This window comes from Hevea brasiliensis, chromosome 10 (genome assembly GCF_030052815.1).
Source record: "Hevea brasiliensis isolate MT/VB/25A 57/8 chromosome 10, ASM3005281v1, whole genome shotgun sequence".
Classification (NCBI taxonomy): domain Eukaryota; kingdom Viridiplantae; phylum Streptophyta; class Magnoliopsida; order Malpighiales; family Euphorbiaceae; genus Hevea; species Hevea brasiliensis.
This window is the reverse complement of record NC_079502.1, coordinates 14,235,625-14,258,566: the sequence shown is the minus strand read 5'-3', so window position 1 is coordinate 14,258,566 and position 22,942 is coordinate 14,235,625. Positions and strand designations below refer to the sequence as shown.

At 33.4% G+C, this 22,942-nt stretch overlaps 1 protein-coding gene, 1 non-coding gene and 1 pseudogene across 2 annotated transcripts; 1 reads left to right on the top strand and 2 right to left on the bottom strand.

The window, feature by feature from the left end:
- Positions 1-2,177: 2,177 nt before the first annotated feature.
- LOC131170005 (small nucleolar RNA R71) lies at positions 2,178-2,284 on the bottom strand. Its single transcript, XR_009140948.1, has one exon. It is a non-coding gene; the product is annotated as a small nucleolar RNA R71 (small nucleolar RNA).
- An 11,520-nt stretch (positions 2,285-13,804) lies between these two features.
- Positions 13,805-14,314, bottom strand: LOC110665781 (ubiquitin-conjugating enzyme E2 5B-like; annotated as a pseudogene).
- A 2,202-nt stretch (positions 14,315-16,516) lies between these two features.
- Positions 16,517-22,086, top strand: LOC110665777 (protein disulfide isomerase-like 2-3). The gene is made up of 9 exons (XM_021826016.2): positions 16,517-16,698; positions 17,581-17,739; positions 18,672-18,785; positions 18,871-19,025; positions 19,966-20,065; positions 20,757-20,933; positions 21,027-21,172; positions 21,392-21,538; positions 21,619-22,086. The coding sequence occupies exons 1-9, from the start codon at positions 16,570-16,572 to the stop codon at positions 21,791-21,793; spliced, it is 1,302 nt and encodes a 433-aa protein (XP_021681708.2). The 5' UTR covers positions 16,517-16,569; the 3' UTR covers positions 21,794-22,086.
- Positions 22,087-22,942: the final 856 nt, after the last annotated feature.

Here is a 22,942-nt window from a genome sequence, read left to right as displayed (position 1 = left end):
ATTGCAAAAATTTTGAAGTTGAAAAAAAAAAAAAAAAAAAAAAAATGGCCGAGAGTGACACAACCTGCAGCACAACCGAATTAGCTCATGTCGCAGGTTGTGTCGATCGTCAGATATTCACGCCGAGAGCGACACAACCCGCGACACAACTGACTCGGCTTATGTCGTTTTTACTGGAAAATTTTTGACGTGGCATTTCCGTTACTCCAGCTTTTTACCTCACTTTCTCCGATCCTTCCCCCTTTTACCCATTCTAGAACAGTCCCCTTGCCTATATAAAGTGCCCTTTATCACTTTCTTTCCATAGAGAGCAAGGGAGTCATTTTTAGAAAGATAGAAAGAGGGAAAAGGAGGAGCACTTTCTGCATCTTCTTCCAAAGAAGAAAGAAGGATCAAGTTTACGCACTTTTCTCAGAGATCCTGCTGCAAATCACTGGTTTTTCTACCCTTTAAGCTTACATTTCCATTATTTCTTCATTTCTTCATTTGGGTTTATTTTTAAACAATGATTTGTGAGTAGTTGATTGAGATTCTAGAGATGGGTTTATAAATATTGATTTGTTTTGTGGTTTTGAACTGATTTAGCCATTTAAATGAAGATTGTTATATTTTGATTTATTGCTTGTGTGCTTATTTCCTTGCTTGATGAATGGGCCCTCATTAAGTTAAGTTTTAATCCTTAATAGATGGACTGAAAAGTGAATATTGGGGATGGATAATCTTGCAATAAACTTTATTTTCTTGGTGTTAGAAATAAGCTAAGAAGATTAAGGGGAACTTTCCAAAAATCAATTAGAGCATTAATTGGGTTTTTGTTAGATTTGAAATACCGTGAAAACAGGGTTTGATTTAATGAAAACTAATTTTGAGATGCTTGAAAAAGGTTTCAAAAATTTAAAAATTGATTTCCCTCAAAATTGCAATTCTCATGTGTTTGGCTAAATTAGGGAAAAATCACATGCAAACAATATTGAAAATCCAATCTCTAGAATCAATTTATTTTTCATTGAAATTAGATATAAATTCTCCAAACCTCATAAATAGCAATTTCAATCTAAATCCAATTTAAATTTAATTCCAATTTAAATCCAATTTCTATAATCACTTTATTTTTATTTTTATTGAATTTAGATTTAATTCCTCTCAATTTCATAAATAGATATTTCAAATTAATTTTTGGGTAATCTAGTTTAATTAATTTTAGTTAATTGATTGATCTAGTTTTAATTCCTCAAATACCAATTTTAATTCCAAATTTCATTTTACATCTTTAATTTTTGTCTTAATTTTAATTTTTAGATTTTATTTTTAATATCTTTTAATTTTTGTCATTCTAATTTGCTTATACTTTTATTTCCAATTTAAGCACAATTCCCTGTGGGATCGATATCAATTTTTAAAACTATACTACTGTGACCCGTGCACTTGCGGACACACCGTATCAAGTTTTTGGCGCCGTTGCCGGGGAATTGTTTGTTTTAAGTTGGATTTTAATTGTTTTAAGCTAATTAGAATTTTTATTTTCTTTTATTTTCACTATTGTTCCTTGTGTTTTTCAGGTACTTTTCTTGTTTATGAGACGATCGAAAAGCACAAGTGACACTGAATTGTTGTTCAATCCTGAAATTGAAAAATTCTGTCGAGCTAACAAAAAGGAATACAAGAGAAGAAAAGAAGCAGAAAAAGAAGAACAACAAATATTTGAGCAAGAGGAGACAATAGAAAATATGGAGAATCAAAATAGAGCTATTGGTGGAGATAATGGAGGAAACGAGCAAAACGGGCAAAATGTGGTTATTAATCAAAATGATCCTCAAAGAAGATCCATGTTAGACTATGCTTTTCCTAGATGTACTGATGTGAGAGATAACAGACCTATTATTGGAGCTAATCAATTTGAATTAAAAACTGGTCTTATTCAAATGGTTCAGAATTCAAATTTTGGTGGTAGCACACTTGAAAATTCTAAGTCTCATTTGAAGAAATTTTTGATGATATGTGGTACACAAAGACAACCTGGAGTTTCAGATGAAGTTATTCGGCTCACCTTATTTCCATTTTCTCTTCGGGATTCAGCATTGGAGTGGTATGACTCACTCCCACAAGCTATTATAGCTACTTGGGAGCAGCTATCTCAAGCTTTTCTATCTCAATTTTTCCCACCTGGGAAAACTACTCATTTGAGGAATTTGATGGTAGCTTTTAAACCAAGAGATGATGAAACTTTGTATGAATCTTGGATGAGATTTAAGGAGCTTGAAAGGCAATGTCCTCATCATGAAATACCCAAATGGATGATTGTTCAAAATTTCTACACCAGAGTTACTCCAGCCATAAGAAACACAATTGATTCACAAGGTGAGGAGATTTCATGAGAATGACAAGTGAAGAATGCTATGATCTATTAGAGAAGATTGCTCATAATACCCATTTATGGGGAAATCCTAGAGCACTTGAGCCAAAGAAAGCTGGGATCTATGAACTAGACTCAGTTAGCTACATGAATGCAAGATTTGACCAGTTGACTCAGTTTCTTAGTGATTTTTGCACAAAGGCAACAACCTCAACTCCTACAACTATGCAACAAGTTGCCTTCACAGATGGAACTCAAAGTTGTGGAGTTGATTATTCTTCTTATGGTGATGATTATTTGCAAGAACAAGCTGCTTATGCAGGAGGTTATCAACAAAAACCTATGGGAAATTCTTATTCTAATATGAACAACTCAACATGGAGACCACAAGCAACTTTTGCTCAACAAGGCCAAAGCTCAAATTATGCTCATAACCAGCAGTTTATGCAGCAAAATAGGCCTCAATTTCAGCCTCAATTTCAGCCCACAAGACAACCACCACCTGGATATCAAGCAAGAGCACAACAATCCCTTCCACCTCATGAACCGAAGCCAACCTTGGAGAGCATGATGGAGAAATTTTTTGCTGAACAAAGTAAGATGAATAGCAAATTGGAGGAAGAAATGCAACACATGAGACAAACCATGGATCAATTACAAGTCCACAACCGCATGTTGGAGACTCAATTGGCGCAACAAGCAAGCTCATCAGGAAGCAATTCCTATGGGAAACTACCTAGCCAACCACAAAACCCTCATGAACAATGTAAGGTCAGAACCTTGAGAAGTGGTAAAAAAGTTGGTCAAGAGAGTGAAAACAAGAGAGAAGAAAAAGAGAGCACAAAAGAGGAAAACTCAGTTGAGAGCAAGAAAAGTGAAAAAGAAGAAGAAAGCAAAAGTGAGCAAGATGAAGGAGAGAAACCATACATCCCACCTGAACCTTACAAACCCACCCTTCCCTACCCTCAAAGATTCATCAAGCACAAGCTAGACAAACAATTTGGCAAATTCCTTGAAGTGCTAAAAAAATTGTATATCAATGTGCCATTCACTGAGGCACTATCCCAAATGCCAAGTTATGCCAAGTTTTTGAAGGAAATTCTTTCCAACAAGAGAAGGCTAGAAGATTATGACACCATTAACTTGGGAGAGCAATGCAGTGCTATAATTCAGAAAAAGTTACCTCCCAAACTCAAAGATCCGGGTGTGTTTTCCATTCCTTGTCATATTGGTGATAATTGTGTGGCAAATGCCTTATGTGACCTTGGAGCTAGCGTCAGCCTAATGCCTCTTTCAATATATGAGAAGTTGAATATGGGAGAATTGAAGCCCACAAACATGTATCTTTCATTAGCTGACCGTTCAATTAAGTATCCTAAGGCATTCTTGAAAATGTGCCTATCAAGGTGGGGAAATTCTACATTCGGTGGACTTTGTCATTTTGGATATGGAAGAAGACACAAAAGTTCCTATCTTATTGGGAAGACCCTTTTGGCAACAGCTGGTGCATTAATTGATGTAAAGGGTGAGCAATTGACACTTAGAGTGGGAGATGATCAAATGATATTCAACATCAATCCAGCCATGAAAAGGAAACATGAAGAAGTTGAGTCTTGTTTGCGGGTAGACATTATTGATGAGATTGTTCAAGAGCATTTCGAAAAAGCTACCCACAAGACCCACTTGAAAATTGCTTAGTCCATGGTGGGAGCATTGATGATGATAATCACAACATGGCTATTTTTGCAATACTTGGAAAGCTCTCCACCACATCCTGAAGCCACAATTTTTCAACTTGAAGGAGTACAAAATCTGAGATCAAACCACCATCATTAAAGGTAGAGGATGCCCCAAAGGTAGATCTTAAACCTCTTCCTTCCAACCTCAGGTATGCTTTTCTTGGACCAAATGAAACATATCCTGTTATAATTAATGCATCATTGACTAATATTGAGATTGACAAATTGTTGAGAGTTTTGAGAGAATATAGAAGAGTTTTGGGTTATGCAATTGATGATATAAAGGGAATTAGTCCAACAGTTTGTATGCATAGGATTTTCCTTGAGCCAAATAGTAAACCTTCCATTGAACACCAAAGAAGATTGAATCCTACAATGAAGGATGTTGTGAAAAAGGAAATCCTAAAATTACTAGCTGCTGGAATTATTTACCCTATTTCTGACAGTGAGTGGGTTAGTCCTGTGCATGTTGTACCAAAGAAAGGTGGGGTGACAGTTGTTAAAAATGAAAATAATGAATTGATACCCACTAGAACTGTTACAGGTTGGAGAATGTGCATAGACTATAGGAAGTTGAACAATGCTACAAGAAAAGACCATTTTCCCCTTCCTTTTATGGATCAAATGTTAGAGAGATTAGCCAAGCATTCATTCTTTTGTTACTTAGATGGATATTCTGGTTTCTTTCAAATTCCAATACATCCTGATGATCAAGAGAAAACTACCTTTACCTGTCCCTATGGCACCTTTGCCTATCGAAGGATGCCATTCGGATTGTGTAATGCGCCTGGCACATTTCAAAGGTGCATGATGGCCATTTTCTCGGATTTTATTGAAGAAATTATGGAGGTCTTCATGGATGACTTTTCAGTATATGGCACTAATTTTGATTCTTGCTTGACTAATTTGTCTAAAATTTTGCAGAGATGTGCTGATAATGATCTGGTGTTGAATTGGGAGAAATGCCACTTTATGGTCCAAGAGGGAATCGTTTTAGGGCATTTGATCTCAAATAGGGGAATTGAAGTGGATAGAGCCAAAATAGAAATTATTGAAAAAATGCCACCTCCAACCACTGTCAAAGGAGTGCGAAGTTTCCTTGGACATCTTTGGGTTTTCTGGCGATTTATTCAGGATTTTTCTAAACTTGCTAAACCCTTAACAAATCTTTTGAATCATGATGTTAAATTTGATTTTAATCAAGATTGTATGGTTGCTTTTTGCAGGTTAAAGACGGCATTAACAACAGCTCCTATCATGCAACCCCCGGATTGGACTTTGCCATTCGAAATTATGTGTGATGCAAGCGAGTTTGCTGTTGGAGCTGTCCTTGGCCAGCGAAAAGATAGAAAACCTTATGCCATTTACTATGCAAGCCGAACCCTTGATGAAGCTCAAGTCAATTACGCCACAATCGAAAGGAGTTCCTTGCGGTAGTATTTGCACTCAATAAATTTCGTTCTTATTTGGTCAACTCAAAGGTAATTGTTTTCACTGATCATGCAGCAATAAAGTATTTAATGAGCAAGAAAGAAGCTAAATCTAGGTTGATTAGATGGATATTGTTACTTCAAGAATTTGATTTGGAAATAAGAGATAAAAAGGGTGTTGAGAATGTGGTGGCTGATCACCTTTCTAGGATAAAAACTGAAAATAAAGATGATGAAATTGTGCCAATTGATGAATTTTTCATGAATGAGCAGTTGTATGTGTTGAATTCTGCACTTCCATGGTTTGCTGATATTGTGAATTTCTTGTCTTGTGGTGTCTTGCCACCTGATTTATCTTGGCAGCAAAAGAAAAGATTCTTGCATGATGTTAAATTTTATTCTTGGGAAGAACCTCTTTTGTTTAGGAGATGCAATGATGGAATAATTAGAAGATGTATACCAGAGGAAGAAATAAATGATGTTATTTACCATTGTCATTCCTCTGAATATGGTGGTCATTTTAGTGTCTCAAAAACTGTTGAAAAAGTCTTGACATCAGGTTTCTATTGGCCTAATATGTTTAAATATGTGAGAGACTTTGTAAGCAAGTGTGATAGGTGCCAAAGGGTAGGCAACATTTCCAAAAGAGATGAGATGCCCCAACAGTCCATATTAGAAGTTGAATTGTTTGATGTATGGGGAATTGATTTCATGGGGCCATTTCCATCTTCTTATGGGAATAAATATATCTTGGTAGGGGTAGACTATGTATCTAAATGGGTAGAAGCTATTGCTACACCTACCAATGATGCAAAAGTTGTGGTGAAATTTCTGAAAAAATTTGTTTTGACCAGGTTTGGTGCCCCACGTGCCATAATCAGTGATGGTGGTAGCCATTTTTGCAACCACCAATTTGAAAAATTGATGAGAAAATATGGGGTAAAGCATAGGATTGCCACACCATATCACCCTCAAACAAATGGCCAAGTAGAAACCACAAATAGAGAAATCAAGCAAATCTTGGAGAAAACTGTCAATAAGTCCAGAAAAGATTGGTCCCTTAAATTAGATGACACTCTTTGGGCATATAGAACAGCATTTAAAACCCCCATAGGAACTACACCTTATAGGTTAGTTTTTGGGAAATCATGCCATTTGCCCGTAGAATTAGAACACAAAGCTTATTGGGCCATTAGAGCAATCAATTTTGATTTACAAGCTGCTGGACACAAAAGACTTTTGCAACTTGATGAATTAGAAGAATTGAGACTTGATGCTTATGAAAATGCTAGGATCTATAAAGAAAGAACAAAAAAATGGCATGATAAGCATATCAAGAAAAAGGACTTTAAAGAAGGAGATTTGGTTCTCTTATTCAATTCAAGGTTAAAATTTTTTCCAGGAAAATTAAAATCAAGGTGGTCCGGCCCATTTAAAATTGTGAAAGTTTTACCTCATGGTGTTGTGGAAATTTTTGGTGAAAAATCTGGTAATTTCAAGGTAAATGGACAAAGATTGAGGCACTATTCAGTTGGTGAGCCAATCGAGAAGATAGCAACTTGCTATCTCTCTCATTCTCCATAACATCTTGAGTGAGTATGGTCAAGCTAAAGACCTAAACTTAGCATTTTTGTGCATAACTCCCAATTTTTCTTTCATTTGTTTTAAGTTTTTCTATACTCCTTATTCAGAGTTTAACATTGTTCTAATTTCCTTGTGCAGATGGGATGCAATTCATTGCAAGCAAATGAGCAATAAAAATTTTATTTAGCTTTAAATTTTAGCTTTAAATTTTAGGTTTTTAATTTGTTCACTTATAATTTTCATCTCTCTTTTGTTGAGTATTTGCTGGTTCATATTGCTGGATTCATTGCCCTTTTGGTTAATTTTAAGAGAAAAATTTTTCAAATTTTAACATCTTGGTTTAACAAGAAAATTATTTGAAAATGGGTGTGTGAATTGGTGCTTTGAAAAATTATTTTGTGTAAGTATTTAATGAACATAACAGGTTGAACAATTAGAATTCATGTTATGAAGGTTTAATCATTTGAAATCTAATTTTGTTTCAATTTTTTTTAGGTGCTATGAAATTTGGTCAAATTGGGCAGCAGATTACATAACCGGATTTTGCTTGTGTCGCCGCTTGTGTTCGCTGGGCACCCTTTTGGAATAAAAACTCTCTTCACCGGAATGGGCCAGCAGCAAACCCAAAGCCCTAAAAACCGTACCCCACCAGCCCAAGCCCGAAATTAAACCTAAAAACCAGCAGCAAACCCAAAAGCCTATACCCAAGCCCACAACCCAAACCTAAAGACCCTAACCCGATAGCCCATTACCCTCATCTTCCTCTCGACATCGCCCCCGACACAACCCTCCCTGCCGTAACCTCCATTTTTCCCGTCACCTTCACCGGCCGCAACTCTTCCCATATTTCTCTTTCCCCGATCACGACCCTCCATTTCGCCATGACCGACTCTCCATTATCATTCGAAAACTCGCCTCCCCACTCCCCACACAACAACCCCCAAACCTCCCGACTGACCAGCTTTTATTCTCCATTTACATTTCATGTCTTTAATTTCGTTAATTAGTATTTTGAACTTGTTAATATTTTGCTTGTGTTGTTTTTATTTTAACCATTTACTTATTCAGTTTTTTTTAGTTCCTCATAACATACATTTTTCTTTTATATCTTTAGTACAATTGCTCACTTGCTTTGATTTGCTATTTCGGATTTACACTTGATGGCTATATTTTTTGCGCTTAACTTCCTATTTCAACTTTTTGAGTTTAATTGATTTAATGGATTCCATTGCACTGTTTCTTTTGTAATGAGTGCAGCAGCTGTCCAAATTTTATTTAATTAAATTGGCTGCACTTCAATGAGGTAACACTTCTTATCTCAGCTTGTGTCATTTTCAACACAAGTTGTGCTATCGCTTATGCAACAGGGTAATAATTCTTTATGCACATATAGCCAAATTATCCCATTCCTTGCAATCTTTTAACATTGAGGACAATGTTCATTCTGAGTATGGGGGAGAGGGTAAATTTTTTGCAAAAATTATTTTTCCTTGCAAAAATTATTTTTCTTTTTCATTTGCATATAGCGACACACTCATTACTTCATACTTGTACATATTCACGTATATACACTGCATATAGCTTCATATACTTAGTTATGCATACTTAGTTGCATATAGGTTGACTATACATTTACACTCATGCATATCATTCACTCATTTAAAATTTTTGAATTTTTAAACCAGTCTTTGAATTCCATAAGCCACTTATTCAAGCAAACCAACTTGCCTTTAGATGGTTAGTGGAATGAAAGTTCCAGCTGGGTACAAAGTCTTAAGCATTATTCTTTCTCTTACTTAATAGCTGAAAATTAATACATTCATCTAGGTATGCAGATTCTGATTAGTTATTTTGAGTTTTGAGTGTCTGGATAAGCCTTTAAGAAAGAAAATGGTCATTGTCGTCTCACCATTCCTAGAACAAGCATCTTAGATCTTTCAAAGCGAAATTTTTAACTTGCATTTGATAAGAATATGATTTAGGCATTTCTTCATATTTTAAACCTCATATTTAGCCTTAACCTACCTTAATCTCATTTTAACCCTTGCAAACCCCCTTGAACCTTAATTCCCTAATTTCTTTGGAACCCAAATCATTTACCTAGCCGTTAAACCTAAACACTACCACCTATCTATGAGAATAGTATTTTAGCAATTAAGTGCATAAAAAAATGATAATATAAAAATAAAAATTAAAAAAAAAAAAAAAAAAAACTTGGAGGATTGAAACATCTTGAAAAGTGCTAGAGTAATTGTGAAAAGTTGATAAAAAAAAATAAATAAATAAATAGTCACAAAAATATCCCAAAGGTAATTTTGGGTGTGACGTGAAATAGGGACACATACAAAATAAAAAAAATATATATTATAAAAGTAGTCCCTTTATTGTGTTAGCACTTAAGATTCATTGTGAATTTCTTTCCTCTTGATAAAAAAAAATTAGTATTATAAAAAAAAAAAAAAAAAAAAAATGGATGCACTTTGAGTTTCATGATTAATATTATTCTCATATTTTGTTTACCTTATTCCCTTTCTTTGTTAACCACAATTTTACCCTATTTGACCCTATTACAACCCTTAAAAAGACCTAATGATTCTTTGAAAAATGCTTGTTACATTAGTAGAGTTAGATCTTTTATGCTTGCATATGGGTTTGGCAATATAATCTTTCATACATTACTCACCATCTATTTGAGACGCATTGGCTATCTATTTCATTTAGGTTTGTTTTGGCACAATTGACTCTTGTAGCTGGTTGGTATTTGTTGCTTGGGTTGATTGGTTAATTCTTAGTTATTCTGTAATAGTTGAGAGTGCTTGCTTCATTCTTTGTGCTTTTGCTGGTGGGAATTTGGAATGTTGGTGGCTAGAGGTAAGTTGGTAGTTTGGATTAGTGAATTTTGTGTTTTCAAAGACTGATTCTATTCCCTTCCAAATGAGTTTCAATGAAATTTTGCTTGAGGACAAGCAAGAGTTTGAGTATGGGGGAATTTGATGCATGCATTTTAGATCATCATTTAGGAGTAATTTTTGCACATAATTTACCCTTATTCATAGCTATTATTTTAGATATTAGTATATATTTAGTCAATTTTACAATTTTCACATTTCTTAGTTTAATTTTTGGAATTTATTTGTTTTGTAGGTTAAATCTGAGAAATTTGATGTATTTTGATCGAGTAGCCATTTGGAGGAGATTAAAATCTAATTGCAAAAATTTTGAAGTTGAAAAAAAAAAAAAAAAAATGGCCGAGAGCGACACAACCTGCAGCACAACCGAATTAGCTCATGTCGCAGGTTGTGTCGATCGTCAGATATTCACGCCGAGCGACACAACCCGCGACACAACCGACTCGCTTATGTCATTTTTATGGAAAATTTTTGACGTGGCATTTCCGTTACTCCACCTTTTACCTCACTTTCTGGATCCTTCCCCTTTTACCCATTCTAGAACAGTCCCTTGCCTATATAAAGTGCCCTTTATCACTTTCTTTCCATAGAGAGCAAGGGAGTCATTTTAGAAAGATAGAAAGAGGGAAAAGGAGGAGCACTTTCTGATCTTCTTCCAAAGAAGAAGAAGGATCAAGTTTCGCACTTTTCTCAGAGATCCCGCTGCAAATCTGGGTTTTTCTACCCCTTTAAGCTTACATTTCCATTATTTCTTCATTTCTTCATTTGGGTTTATTTTTAAACAATGATTTGTGAGTAGTTGATTGAGATTCTAGAGATGGGTTTGTAAATATTGATTTGTTTTGTGGTTTTGAACTGATTTAGTCATTTAAATGAAGATTGTTATATTTTGATTTATTGCTTGTGTGCTTATTTCCTTGCTTGATGAATGGGCCCTCATTAAGTTAAGTTTTAATCCTTAATAGATGGACTGAAAAGTGAATATTGGGGATGGATAATCTTGCAATAAACTTTATTTTCTTGGTGTTAGAAATAAGCTAAGAAGATTAAGGGGAACTTTCCAAAAATCAATTAGAGCATTAATTGGGTTTTTGTTAGATTTGAAATACCGTGAAAACAGGGTTTGATTTAATGAAAACCAATTTTGAGATGCTTGAAAAAGGTTTCAAAAATTTAAGAATTGATTTCCCTCAAAATTGCAATTCTCATGTGTTTGGCTAAATTAGGGAAAAATCACATGCAAACAATATTGAAAATCCAATCTCTAGAATCAATTTATTTTTCATTGAAATTAGATATAAATTCTCCAAACCTCATAAATAGCAATTTCAATCTAAATCCAATTTAAATTTAATTCCAATTTAAATCCAATTTCTATAATCACTTTATTTTTATTTTTATTGAATTTAGATTTAATTCCTCTCAATTTCATAAATAGATATTTCAAATTAATTTTTGGGTAATCTAGTTTAATTAATTTTAGTTAATTGATTGATCTAGTTTTAATTCCTCAAATACCAATTTTAATTCCAAATTTCATTTTACATCTTTAATTTTTGTCTTAATTTTAATTTTTAGATTTTATTTTTAATATCTTTTAATTTTTGTCATTCTAATTTGCTTATACTTTTATTTCCAATTTAAGCACAATTCCCTGTGGGATCGATATCAATTTTTAAAACTATACTACTGTGACCCGTGCACTTGCGGACACACCGTATCAATGGTTGGGCATAGTTATTCCAGGAGCCAATATGATAGCTGTGTGTGTTTCAAAAAAATTGCTAATGGCTCATTTATTTATTTGTTGCTTTATATTTATGATATGTTTATTGCTGCCAAGGATATCTCTAAGATCAACATGTTGAAAGAAGAGTTAAGTGGTGAATTTGAGATGAAAGATTTAGGAGCAATGAAGAAAATTTTTGGCATGGAAATTCAGAGAGACAGGACTGCAAGTAGACTTTATCTGACTCAGAAGAATTTTATCAAGAAAGTTTTGGAGCGTTTTGGCATGAAAAATGCTAAACCTGTAAGTACTCCACTTACTACTCATTTTAGACTTTCTACTACTTTGTCATGACAGTTTGAAAAAAAAATTGAGTCATGTCACATTTCCTTACTCCAGTGTTATTGGTAATATCATGTATGCCATGGTTTGCACTCACCCTGACATTTCACATGCAGTTAGTGTTATTAGTAGATATATGTCTAATCCTAGTAAAAAGCACTAGCAGACTCTGAAATGGATTTTGAGATATTTGTGAGGTACTACTAATGCTTGTCTAGAATTTGGAAAAAGTAAGAGCAATGTGATTAGTTATGTTGATTCAGATTATGCAAGTGATTTTGATAAAAGAATATCCATCACAAGTTATGTATTTACCCTTAGTGATTGTGCTATCAGTTGGAAAGCTATTTTATAACCTGCATTTTCAATATCCACTATAGAAGCAAAATACATGGTAGTGGTTGAAGCCGTAAAGGAAGCTATTTGGTTAAGAGGTTTCTTTGGTGAGCTTAGTTCGAATTCACAAGTGAGTGTCATCCATTGTGATAGCCAGAGTGCTATTCACTTGACCAAGGATCAAATGTTCCATGAAAAGACGAAGCACATTGATGTGAAGTACCATTTTGTTTGAGATATTATTTCGTAAGGAAACATTATTGTTAAGAAGATTGGTACTGCAGACAATCTAGCTGATATGTTGACTAAGCTTCTTTTAGTGAGCAAGTTCAAGCATTGCTTGGACTTGATTGGAATTTCTAATAACTAAGCTTACCCGTAAGGGTTTATGTGGAGAAAGTGGAGAGAAATCTTCTAATTTAGAGTAAGAGAATTCAAGTTAATGTGGATATGTTCGGTGTGGTGCGGTGCCTTGGATTCTTAATGGCTAAGAATTCTTAATATTGAGGAATTGCAATTGTTTGATAAAGTGCCTAAAACAAGATGACCAAAGAAGCTCTCAATTTCTTTTGTCTTTAGTCAAGATATTGGTCCCGCCATTTAATCATTTTTCCTTCTTCACTAAGATTATTCAAACGTCTAGCTTTTATCTCTTAGACATATTAAGAATCTAGCAAATAGCTAGCTGTAATTGTTTGCTACAATGGGTCGACAAACTCAATCTTTTATTTTACTATTTTAGCTGACCCTTGTGCAAGGAAGACTAATTCTCCATTTGGATAAAATAACTATTCGGTGAGTGAAAATTTTAGAGAAAAGTATTTGTGAGGTTATTGGGCGTAATTGCGTTCAAGGATTGGAGTGATTAATTTTTTTTTGTTCTTATACCACTCTCAGTTTATTAGTAGATTTTTTGCGTTCAGGAATAAATATTGTTTTTACGTGGACGTAGGCTTTATGCTGAACCACGTAAAAAATTCTGTGTTTCTCAATTTTTATTTCTTTTTATAATTTTGTTGTCGCACCTATTAGCCTAAATAAATATTTATTCTGCTACGATTTATCCTTACAATAAGTTTACAATTAAAAAATGATATTATGTGGATGTATATTCTACTTTGACGCATTCAGCATATCGTTTCTTATCTTTTTTTTTTCAACATCACAAAAAGTAAAAGCTTCAAACAACATTGTATATATCAAAACATCATGGCCATGTAGTTATTTTTCTAGCCAGTTCCCAAACTATAATTTCTGCTAAAGAACATAAGTTCATTCCCTAACACCCCCATGCCCTCTCTCAAAACAAGTCCAATAGTTAAAATGAATTCAATAACTTTCACAAATAGACACAATCCATTTATACAGCATCTAATCAACCATCATCCCATGGCATACTTTTGTCTCCAGCTGCGTGCAATTGCTTCATATTTGGCTCGATCAGTCTTATACATACGGGCAATCTCTGGTTCAAAAAGGTCATCAAGATTTGAATTATATTAAGCAATGAGCAAATGGAGAGCAGTAGCAGGCTCCATTGAGGATATCAAGATAAATGCTCCCCTACTATTTATGTTTGGGTGAAAAACCTTGGTCCCACATGCAACCTTTGGAGGCTTGAATGGACAATAAGGAGGAAAATGGATAGTAACTAGAAATATAACCCCCGCATATGGGCTATTAGATAATCCCATGATTGTTGCTTGCAAATGGAACATGTCTTCAGTTACAAGACCTGCACTGTAAGAAGTAGGTGGATCTTTTCGCAAATCCTTAAGTCCCTTCAAAATATTATTGGAAGCTTTAATACTTGAACCAGGGACCTGAAGATGAAAATTAAGCTTTGGAAGGGGAAATCGAGATAGGACGGAATGGCTTTCAAATGGCTCCATAGCCAAAGTCTCCACCGTTGATTCTCCATTCCTTGATTTTGGAGTAATTATACAATACAGACAAATTATAGGTGCACCTAGTAATACTAAAATATAATGCTCGAATTAATCATAACAGTAATTTCATGTAGGAAAATTAATAAAAAATAAACACACACACATGCATATATAAAAGTTTGTCTTACAAAATTATAACTACCAAGTTTTTATCCTTTGTATTTTGGGCTGCTATATGAGCTTTTGTGAACAGACATCTTAACCTTTCCTTGTCCGACCCTTGTTATGTCCTAATAATAATAATAATAACAATAATAATCATAATAAAAATATAGGAGTAAGAGAAGAATAGAATCACTTAGTTTTGCCTATTTTAAGAATTTTAGATGTTTGCTTAGTCTAGCTAAGTTCAATAGCTGACTTACTTGATAGAGTCAGATCATTCGAATTTCTAATCTCTTAATTCTCTATTCAAGAAAAAGAAAGCTCACCCAATAACGTTTCATAGGCTTTGCTTTGGTAAGTTAACACATTACATATGAGTTTGTTAGAGAAACAACCTTAATTAATTTGATTACGTATTATATGAGTTAAGGTTTGTTTGGCATTGTTATTAAAACTGTTATTGAGAATATCATTTTTTTAAATATATTAATAAGAGAATATTAAAAAATAATTTAAAATTAAATTTGATAAATTTTAATCATAAAAATACTAAAATAATAAAATAATTTTTTCTAAATAATTTTTTTCAACAAAATTTAAAATAGTAGCAAATCCATTGCTATAAATTGAAATTACTTCTATGTATACGTTAGGACTATAATTGGATAGGAATAAGTAGTAGTTTTGGAGGGAACGATTACTGATTGTAGTCAAATGTATTGAGAAGGGTATAAATACTCTATACCATTGTACTGTACATTCATGGAATAAATAATACAAATTACTTTTTCCTCTAAAGATTCAATTCCCGCTATTTCTTCCTCTGCTCTTCTTCTTCTTTCTCTGCTCTTTCTTCCTCTGTTCTCTTCTCTTCCCTTTCTCTTCTCCTTTCTCTCTTTCAATTTTCTTCTCTTCTTCTACATTCTTCTACCAATTTAGATTGAGAGTTAGGTCTATGAGCCATAATCTTAAAAGTATACTGTATTTCTTTGAATTGACCCCTTTTAAATTTTACTATTAAATCCTTTTTTTATAAAATATATATATTTTTATAATAAAAAATTAATTGGTTCCCATTTTTATTAAAAAAATTAATATTTATATTTATTTAAATTGACTTTTAATATAGAGCGAGTTGGTGAGAAAAATTTTTAAGATATTAGACTTAATCGAATACATTTGGAAGAATACTTATATAATATTTTACATATTTATTTTATAAGTTGACTCTGAATTTTTTTTTTTTTTTTGGATTCATTACTGATTTAAAATAAATAAAAAAAAAGATTTTGATGTTCCAACCTTAATGTGAAACTGGCACATAGGTTATAAATGAGAAGTTAAGCTTTTGCTATGCGAAGCAGCCGGTCAATTAATTTATTATTATTATTATTATTATTATTATTTATAAATTTATTTCTTAATTTGAAATTTATTAAAATTCAATTCGAGTTTCCTGTGTTGCTTTATAATTAAAAAATGTTTAAATTATAAAAAAAATTTAAGCTAATAATTAAATGATTGAAAAGTGATTAATGTCTAATGGTAAATAAAATCCAAATATTCTTAGGATATTTTTATAATTTTATCCTAATTCTTTTAATTTTGATAATTTCTTAGGTTATTTTTATAATTTTATCCTAATTCTTTTAATTTTGATAATTTTATTCTTTTCTCAAATTTTAGATAAAGTTATATTAAATTATTTAAAATTGACATTAAAATAATAATATATTATTAATTTTAATTAAATAAAATTTAACACAAATGAAAATTAAAATAAATAATAAATAAAATTCCAAAATACTTGAAAAATTAAAATGATATTGACCATTAATTATATTCTCCATTGGGCAATGAATTTGGAGAAAAATCATGGGTAAAAGATTGCAACTTTGCAAGTCGCAGGCTATTAACTAACCCAAGGACAAGTAAGTAAATACACGGACATTCACGAGAAAGTTGACGTGTCAATCCCCTATTGGCTACAGCACGTAGCCCGGTCACAGGGAAGGTTTTTTCTTCCTACCATTCTTCTCTCTGCCAATAGACTCAGGTTTCTACTCTGTGATTCAGAGAAAGAGAGAACGAAAATGAACCCATCACTCTCTCCATTTTTAACTACTCTAGCTATCCTATTCTTCGCGTCTAATCTCTGCAACGCATTGTATGGACCATCGTCTCCTGTAGTCCAGCTAAACCCCTCCAACTTTAAGTCCAAGGTGAGCTGATGATCCCAACTTTTTCTAAGTTCTTGTTTGCGTGGTGAGAAAGCTGAGGGAGAAGAAATTAAAGAAAACAGTAATTCTGGAGCTTTTGTTTATCGAAAGTGCAAGAAAATGATTCTGGGTATGCTTAGTTGAGGAAATTGATTTTATTCTTGTCCGGATCGCAAAATACTGAAAAAAATGAGTTTTAAAAGTTTACTGCTTTGAAATTGGTCTTAGTTGGTAACTGTTCTTCTAGGTTGGTATACTGTAGATCTGGCATGGTTAGTAGTTTTTTTTTATTTTCTTTCGGGTTCTAGTTCTTCTTCTCTTCTGAAATGTGTAATCCTTTCCTTTCTCCTTCTCCTTTAATCGATAAATGTAATAACTTTGTTAAATTTGTTGTTGCGCTTATATATTCAGCTCCTAGTTCGGTTTTCATTTGAAATCGTTAAAATTTGAAATTGAGAAATGTAGAGATTTTAGTTAAAGGTTATATGTCAACATTGTTATGTCAAATACTATGGCTATCACAATGAGAAAGGAACATATCAGGTAGGTTTGAGTGGGTTTGAATTAAAAAAGGAAGAAAATAAGTAATTTAGAATTCAAATTCAATATCCTTTCAATCGTGCAATTGTTTTATAGTATTTGATGTGGGTCTAAAATTTGAGTTTTAGATGTTTGTTTATTTTCATAAAAGATTTTCAAATCTTACCCTCCTTTTTATCTGTAGAAATGATTTTTTACGTGCTGTTATCTTTAACTATGAATACTGAAATTCTTTGTATGAAGTTAACATGGAAAATTGTGCATTTTGATTAGTTTTAGAGAATTAATGTATCTATTTTGTTCTGGGTTCTCTTAATGCTCCCTGAGATCTTTGAATGTTGGCAGGTCCTGAACTCAAATGGAGTTGTTTTGGTTGAGTTCTTTGCCCCTTGGTGTGGGCATTGTCAATCTCTTGCACCCACATGGGAGAAGGCAGCTACTGTCTTGAAAGGCGTTGCAACTGTGGCAGCTCTTGATGCTGATGCACACAAATCACTTGCTCAGGTTTTCTATAATTGAAAGTTTCAGCAAATATTTTCATTCTATCTTTGGTGGATGTAATTGGAACTTGACATGGTAAATAAACTTCAAAAATTATTTCACACCTTGATTAGAACTCAAAAGCTAACTGTTTGGGCTCTGATTTAGAAGTTATGCTATTGGACGCATTAACCAGTGAATCAATGAATCCAAAAAATTTAGCAAGAACTGGTTTTTCGTCACTTAATTGGTGAAGCCATTTAATTGAGCAGTTAAGTTGGATGAAATGGTTTGTTTTCTGCAATAATAAACATGCAATAGTATGATTAATGTGCCTCAACCATTCTTCTCTCTTCCCATTCGTGGCCTCTATCTTTTCCCTAAGCAATATAAGATTCTTATGTTTCTTTCAAAATCAGTTCGGCAAGTAGCACTGATTTGTCTATTCTGATTTGGCATGGAACGCTTTCAACAAATAGTTTCTTTAGCTCTCTTGTGGGGCATATAAAATTTTCATAGGATCAGAGTTGCATTTGCATATAATGATTTTCTTGTTTAGTAAAACCAAATTCTTATTCGCCTATCGGAAAAGTTCTTTGAATACCGATGGGTGCAACTACAATTACATTGCAAGATTTGTGTATCGAGAGAAGTTCTGTGTAGAGGCAGTAAACAGTTGAGAATAATTTCTTCATATTATTGTTCTCTGTTTTCTTATTTTCTCCATAGTAGTTCTTTTCTTTTCCCAGAACAAAAGCTTCACAAAAAACTAAAATGGCTTCCTTAGCGTCATCATCTGATATGCAGCTAGGCACCATTTCTTTGTAATGTGTAACAATTGAATATATGTGAACATGGATCCTGGCTATTAATCAGAAATTTCTTGGTTATTAAATTCTATTTCTATGTACATTCCTGTGCTGATGGTGAAGCTGAGTTGTTTGATTGCCATGCAGGAATATGGTATTAAGGGTTTTCCTACCATAAAGGTGTTTGCACCTGGGAAGCCTCCAGTAGATTATCAAGGAAATAGGGATGTCAAACCTATTGCTGAATTTGCTTTACAGCAGGTTTGTTATAGTTCATCAGTTGGGTAAAAAACCTCCAGATTGTGTTTCTTCTATTGTTAGGTATCACCATTTTGTTTCCAAACAGATAAAGGCACTTTTGAAGGAGCGCCTTAGTGGAAAACCGGCTGGAGGATCTAGCGAGAAGTCTGAACCTGCATCAGTTGAATTGAACTCCCGTAATTTTGATGAGTTGGTGCTTAAAAGTAAAGAACTTTGGATTGTGGAATTCTTTGCACCTTGGTGAGTTCTTGCAAAATGCCAACATTTGTGGCTTTTTAGGGCTCAAGTGGGTTCCACTTTTCCCAAGTCAGCAAGTTATGTCTATATTTGCCTTTCATTCATCTTGGCATCACATTAGCATGGGAATACAAAGCAAATCCATTGGATACGATTGAAAGAAATTATAATCTTGTGAACTAAATTGAAAAAATTAAAAGTCTAGGATAATTTTTTTTTTTTTTAAAAGTGTAAAAGCTTCAAGATCTTTTGATGATTACCTATGCATAACAGCATCCTCAATGGAGTGATATGATCTATATATGTGTTATGAATGTCCATCCATATGGCTATCTAAGTATCTATACAAACATACACGCCTTGCATGTACTGTATCAAGTTTATTATTCTCTGAGGCACTAGGCATGGTTATATCATATATGATGCATGAAATAAATATGATTATTATTCCTTTTATATAAAAGATGAATATAAGAATTCATTGTATGGCTCTTAGAGGATAATGAAATCAATAAAATTGAAGGAGAATCCATAATCCAAATGAACAAATTTGGACTTGAAAAGAATCATCTTGATAGATGATTCTTGAGGAATGATGGACAAAGGGCTCAATCCAGAATGATTTTTTGGCATTTGTATGTGCCATTTAAGCACCATTTTGATTATTCTGACCATGGCAATAAATGGTGGTTTCTCTAGTCTATAACTCTAAGACAAGTACAAGTTGAAGAAGCAATTATTTTCACACAATAGAATGCATAATGTTGACTTGATGTGGCATTTTATATCTAGATCTTAAGTTTGGTTGATTGCAATGAATTGGATTGCAAAATCTAAGGTTTAAGCATAAGTTGCATGGGTACTTGACTTTGCAAAACTTGTCTGTTCTTTAAATGTTTATTTTACAAATTTGGTGATAAAATTATGTCATATACTTTTCAAGGTGTGGACATTGTAAAAAACTAGCTCCTGAGTGGAATAAGGCTGCTAATAACTTGAAGGGCAAGGTGAAGTTGGGTCACGTTGACTGTGATGCTGAGCAGGTAATTTAAAGCTCCAGATATTTCTTCATAATTTATATACAAACAATTTACAGAATAAAGAGAAATAGTTTTTTACTCTCTCTCTCTCTCTCTCTCCACGCATACACAAATGTTCTTTCTGAATTGACCTAGTTGTTGGTTCAGATTGCGCAGTCTGAGAAATTGCATTGTTATACTGTTAGATGGCATCCTTTTTCCTAATCAGGTTGACAAGTACTTTGATTGAAACCTTTTTCATTATATTATACATATTTCTACTTTATAGAACGTTAGTTGATATGAATTATTGAGTAGGACCAGACTTTAATATTATCCTGTGCAATATGATGAACCCACATAGCATGGTGACCACCCCACTGTGGGAGAACTCGAGTAAAACTCCATTTCTCCTCAATAATACCTCACCGAGTTGAACATATCGAATTTTGCTCCTTGATTTGCCAAGTTCTGGTTAAGAGCGCATGATGCTCTACCTCATACAACATATATATATATATATATATATTCATTAGATAACTGCAATTCTATTATTGTTTTCCAGTATTCCACACTACTTCCATATGTTTCTTGAGGCAATGCTTTTCCTTAGATCATCTAGTAATTGGATTAGATGTTGTTTTACATTCTCATTATTCAACAACTTAAAAGAATCATTTTGAATGGCATGGCTGTAATGTGGTCTGGATATCAGCCTCTAATGAGCAGGTTCAATGTGCAAGGATTTCCCACTATCTTGGTTTTCGGTGCTGATAAAGACTCTCCGTTTCCTTATGAAGGTGCCAGAACTGCCTCAGCAATTGAATCATTTGCTCTGGAGCAGTTGGAAACCAATGTTGCACCTCCTGAAGTGACTGAGCTGACTGGCCCAGTAACCCTCTTACACCTCTAACGACAGCTCCATTTCAGTCAAGCTTCTGTTATTGATGATACTGACCGTGATCTGTGATCTGCTAATACATAGGATGTAATGGAAGAGAAGTGCGGTTCAGCTGCCATCTGTTTTGTTGCTTTCTTACCTGACATTTTGGACTCCAAGGCAGAAGGAAGGAACAAGTATCTTGAGCAGTTGTTATCAGTTGCTGAGAAGTTCAAAAGAAGTCCTTACAGGCAAGTTTATTATAGTTTCTTCACTTACAAATCTGTTTCAACTGAGCTTTCTGTCTCACTTTGTGTCTGTTATGCACGAGCACTAGTACATGTGTGTTTTGATTATAACTCATTTTTGAATTTCCAAGTCAGATATTATGGTTTGTACACTATGTTTATAGAAACATAACGTTTTATGAAACGCTGGCATGTCACTGATTCAACATTTGATTTCTGCAGCTATGTTTGGTCAGCTGCAGGTAAGCAGCCAGATCTTGAGAAGCATGTAGGTGTTGGTGGATATGGGTATCCTGCTATGGTAGCCTGGAATGTGAAGAAAGGAGCATATGCTCCACTTAAAAGTGCATTTGAGCTTGAACATATCATGTAAGTGTTCTATTTCTTATGCATCTGGTTATTTTGTCATATATGGTCAAAGCTTAAATAGAATTGATCTGCTTTTCCAGAGAGTTTGTCAAGGAAGCCGGTCGTGGTGGAAAGGGAAATCTGGCTTTGGAGGGTACACCAAAATTAGTTAAGATTGAACCATGGGATGGGAAAGATGGAGAGATCACTGAAGAGGATGAGTTCTCTCTGGAAGAACTAATGGGAGAAGATGTTGGAAACAAAGATGAGATATGACACAAGGAGCATTAGTTGAGGAAGAGAATGAAACCCAGGCTATCATAAGCAATGTGCCCATCTTGTTCAAATATTAAATCTTCATTGCCATCTTGGAATTGGGTGCTATTTAGTCACAGGAACAGTATTAGATTAACAGGAATCAGGTGGTCTCCCTCTTTGTATTGTTAAAAAGTTACAAATAAATAAATAAACAAATGTATACAGTTCTACATAAATCCAGTTCTGCTATAAGGTGTTCTTTTCAACAAAGAAAACAGCTTTACAAAATATATGAGAAATCTGCAAATCTAGCTCTATTGATTGGATGGCAAAGCATTGATGTTAAGAGGGATTAAACACCATTAACAATTAAATTCTTTGATTAGTCCTTGTTGCATCAAAACATGCTTCACGGTACTCTATCGCATTCAGAAATTATTTTTTCATTAAACGACTCTGTTTCAAGTTTTATGCTTATTAGCATTTAACTGATTTCACAAATTAAAAATATAAAATTTAAAATGGTTGGGCAAAAACTTTTAAATAAATTTATTATTAAAAAAGTACAAACATTAATTATTAGTTTTTTTGGCTTTATGAAGAAAAGGAGAAAACCCTTCTTTTATAACAACGCAAAACCATAGTATTAAGGGTTTGTTTGGCATTGCTATTGAAAAAATTACTTTTTTAAATATACTAATTAGAGAGTGTTAAAAAATAATTAAAAATTAAATTTGATCAGTTTTAGTTATAATAATATAAAATAACAAAATAGATTTTTCTAAACTGTTTTTATCAACAGCATCTAAAATAGTACTTTTATTCAGAAAAGCAGTTTCAGGTTCTGAAATTCAATGCTAAACAGGGCTTAAATTGTTCCACAGGGACTTGGATTAGACTCTACCATCATTTCGGTTTCCCAAAGTCGAGCTTTGTTTTTCTTTTTAGTAATTTTTTTTTAATTTCAATCTTCTTAATTAAATAACTTATTCTCTAATTAAAATTTAACTCTAATTTCAATTTCTATTTTAACTTAAACTCAACACATTCTAATAATGAATACATTATCATTAAGAATTTAGTGAAAGTATTGAGCATCCGGCGTTCTCCCGCCTCGTCCTAGTCCCATCTTGATTTTATCTCAATTTTATATAGTCCGTTCTTCCA

Excerpts from the sequence above, each read along its gene's own strand:
- LOC110665777 (XM_021826016.2), top strand. The coding sequence starts at position 16,570 with ATGAACCCATCACTCTCTCCATTTTTAACTACTCTAGCTATCCTATTC. Across the intron at positions 17,740-18,671 it reads CACACAAATCACTTGCTCAG|GAATATGGTATTAAGGGTTT; the intron begins GTTTTCTATAAT and ends ATTGCCATGCAG. Across the intron at positions 18,786-18,870 it reads CTGAATTTGCTTTACAGCAG|ATAAAGGCACTTTTGAAGGA; the intron begins GTTTGTTATAGT and ends GTTTCCAAACAG.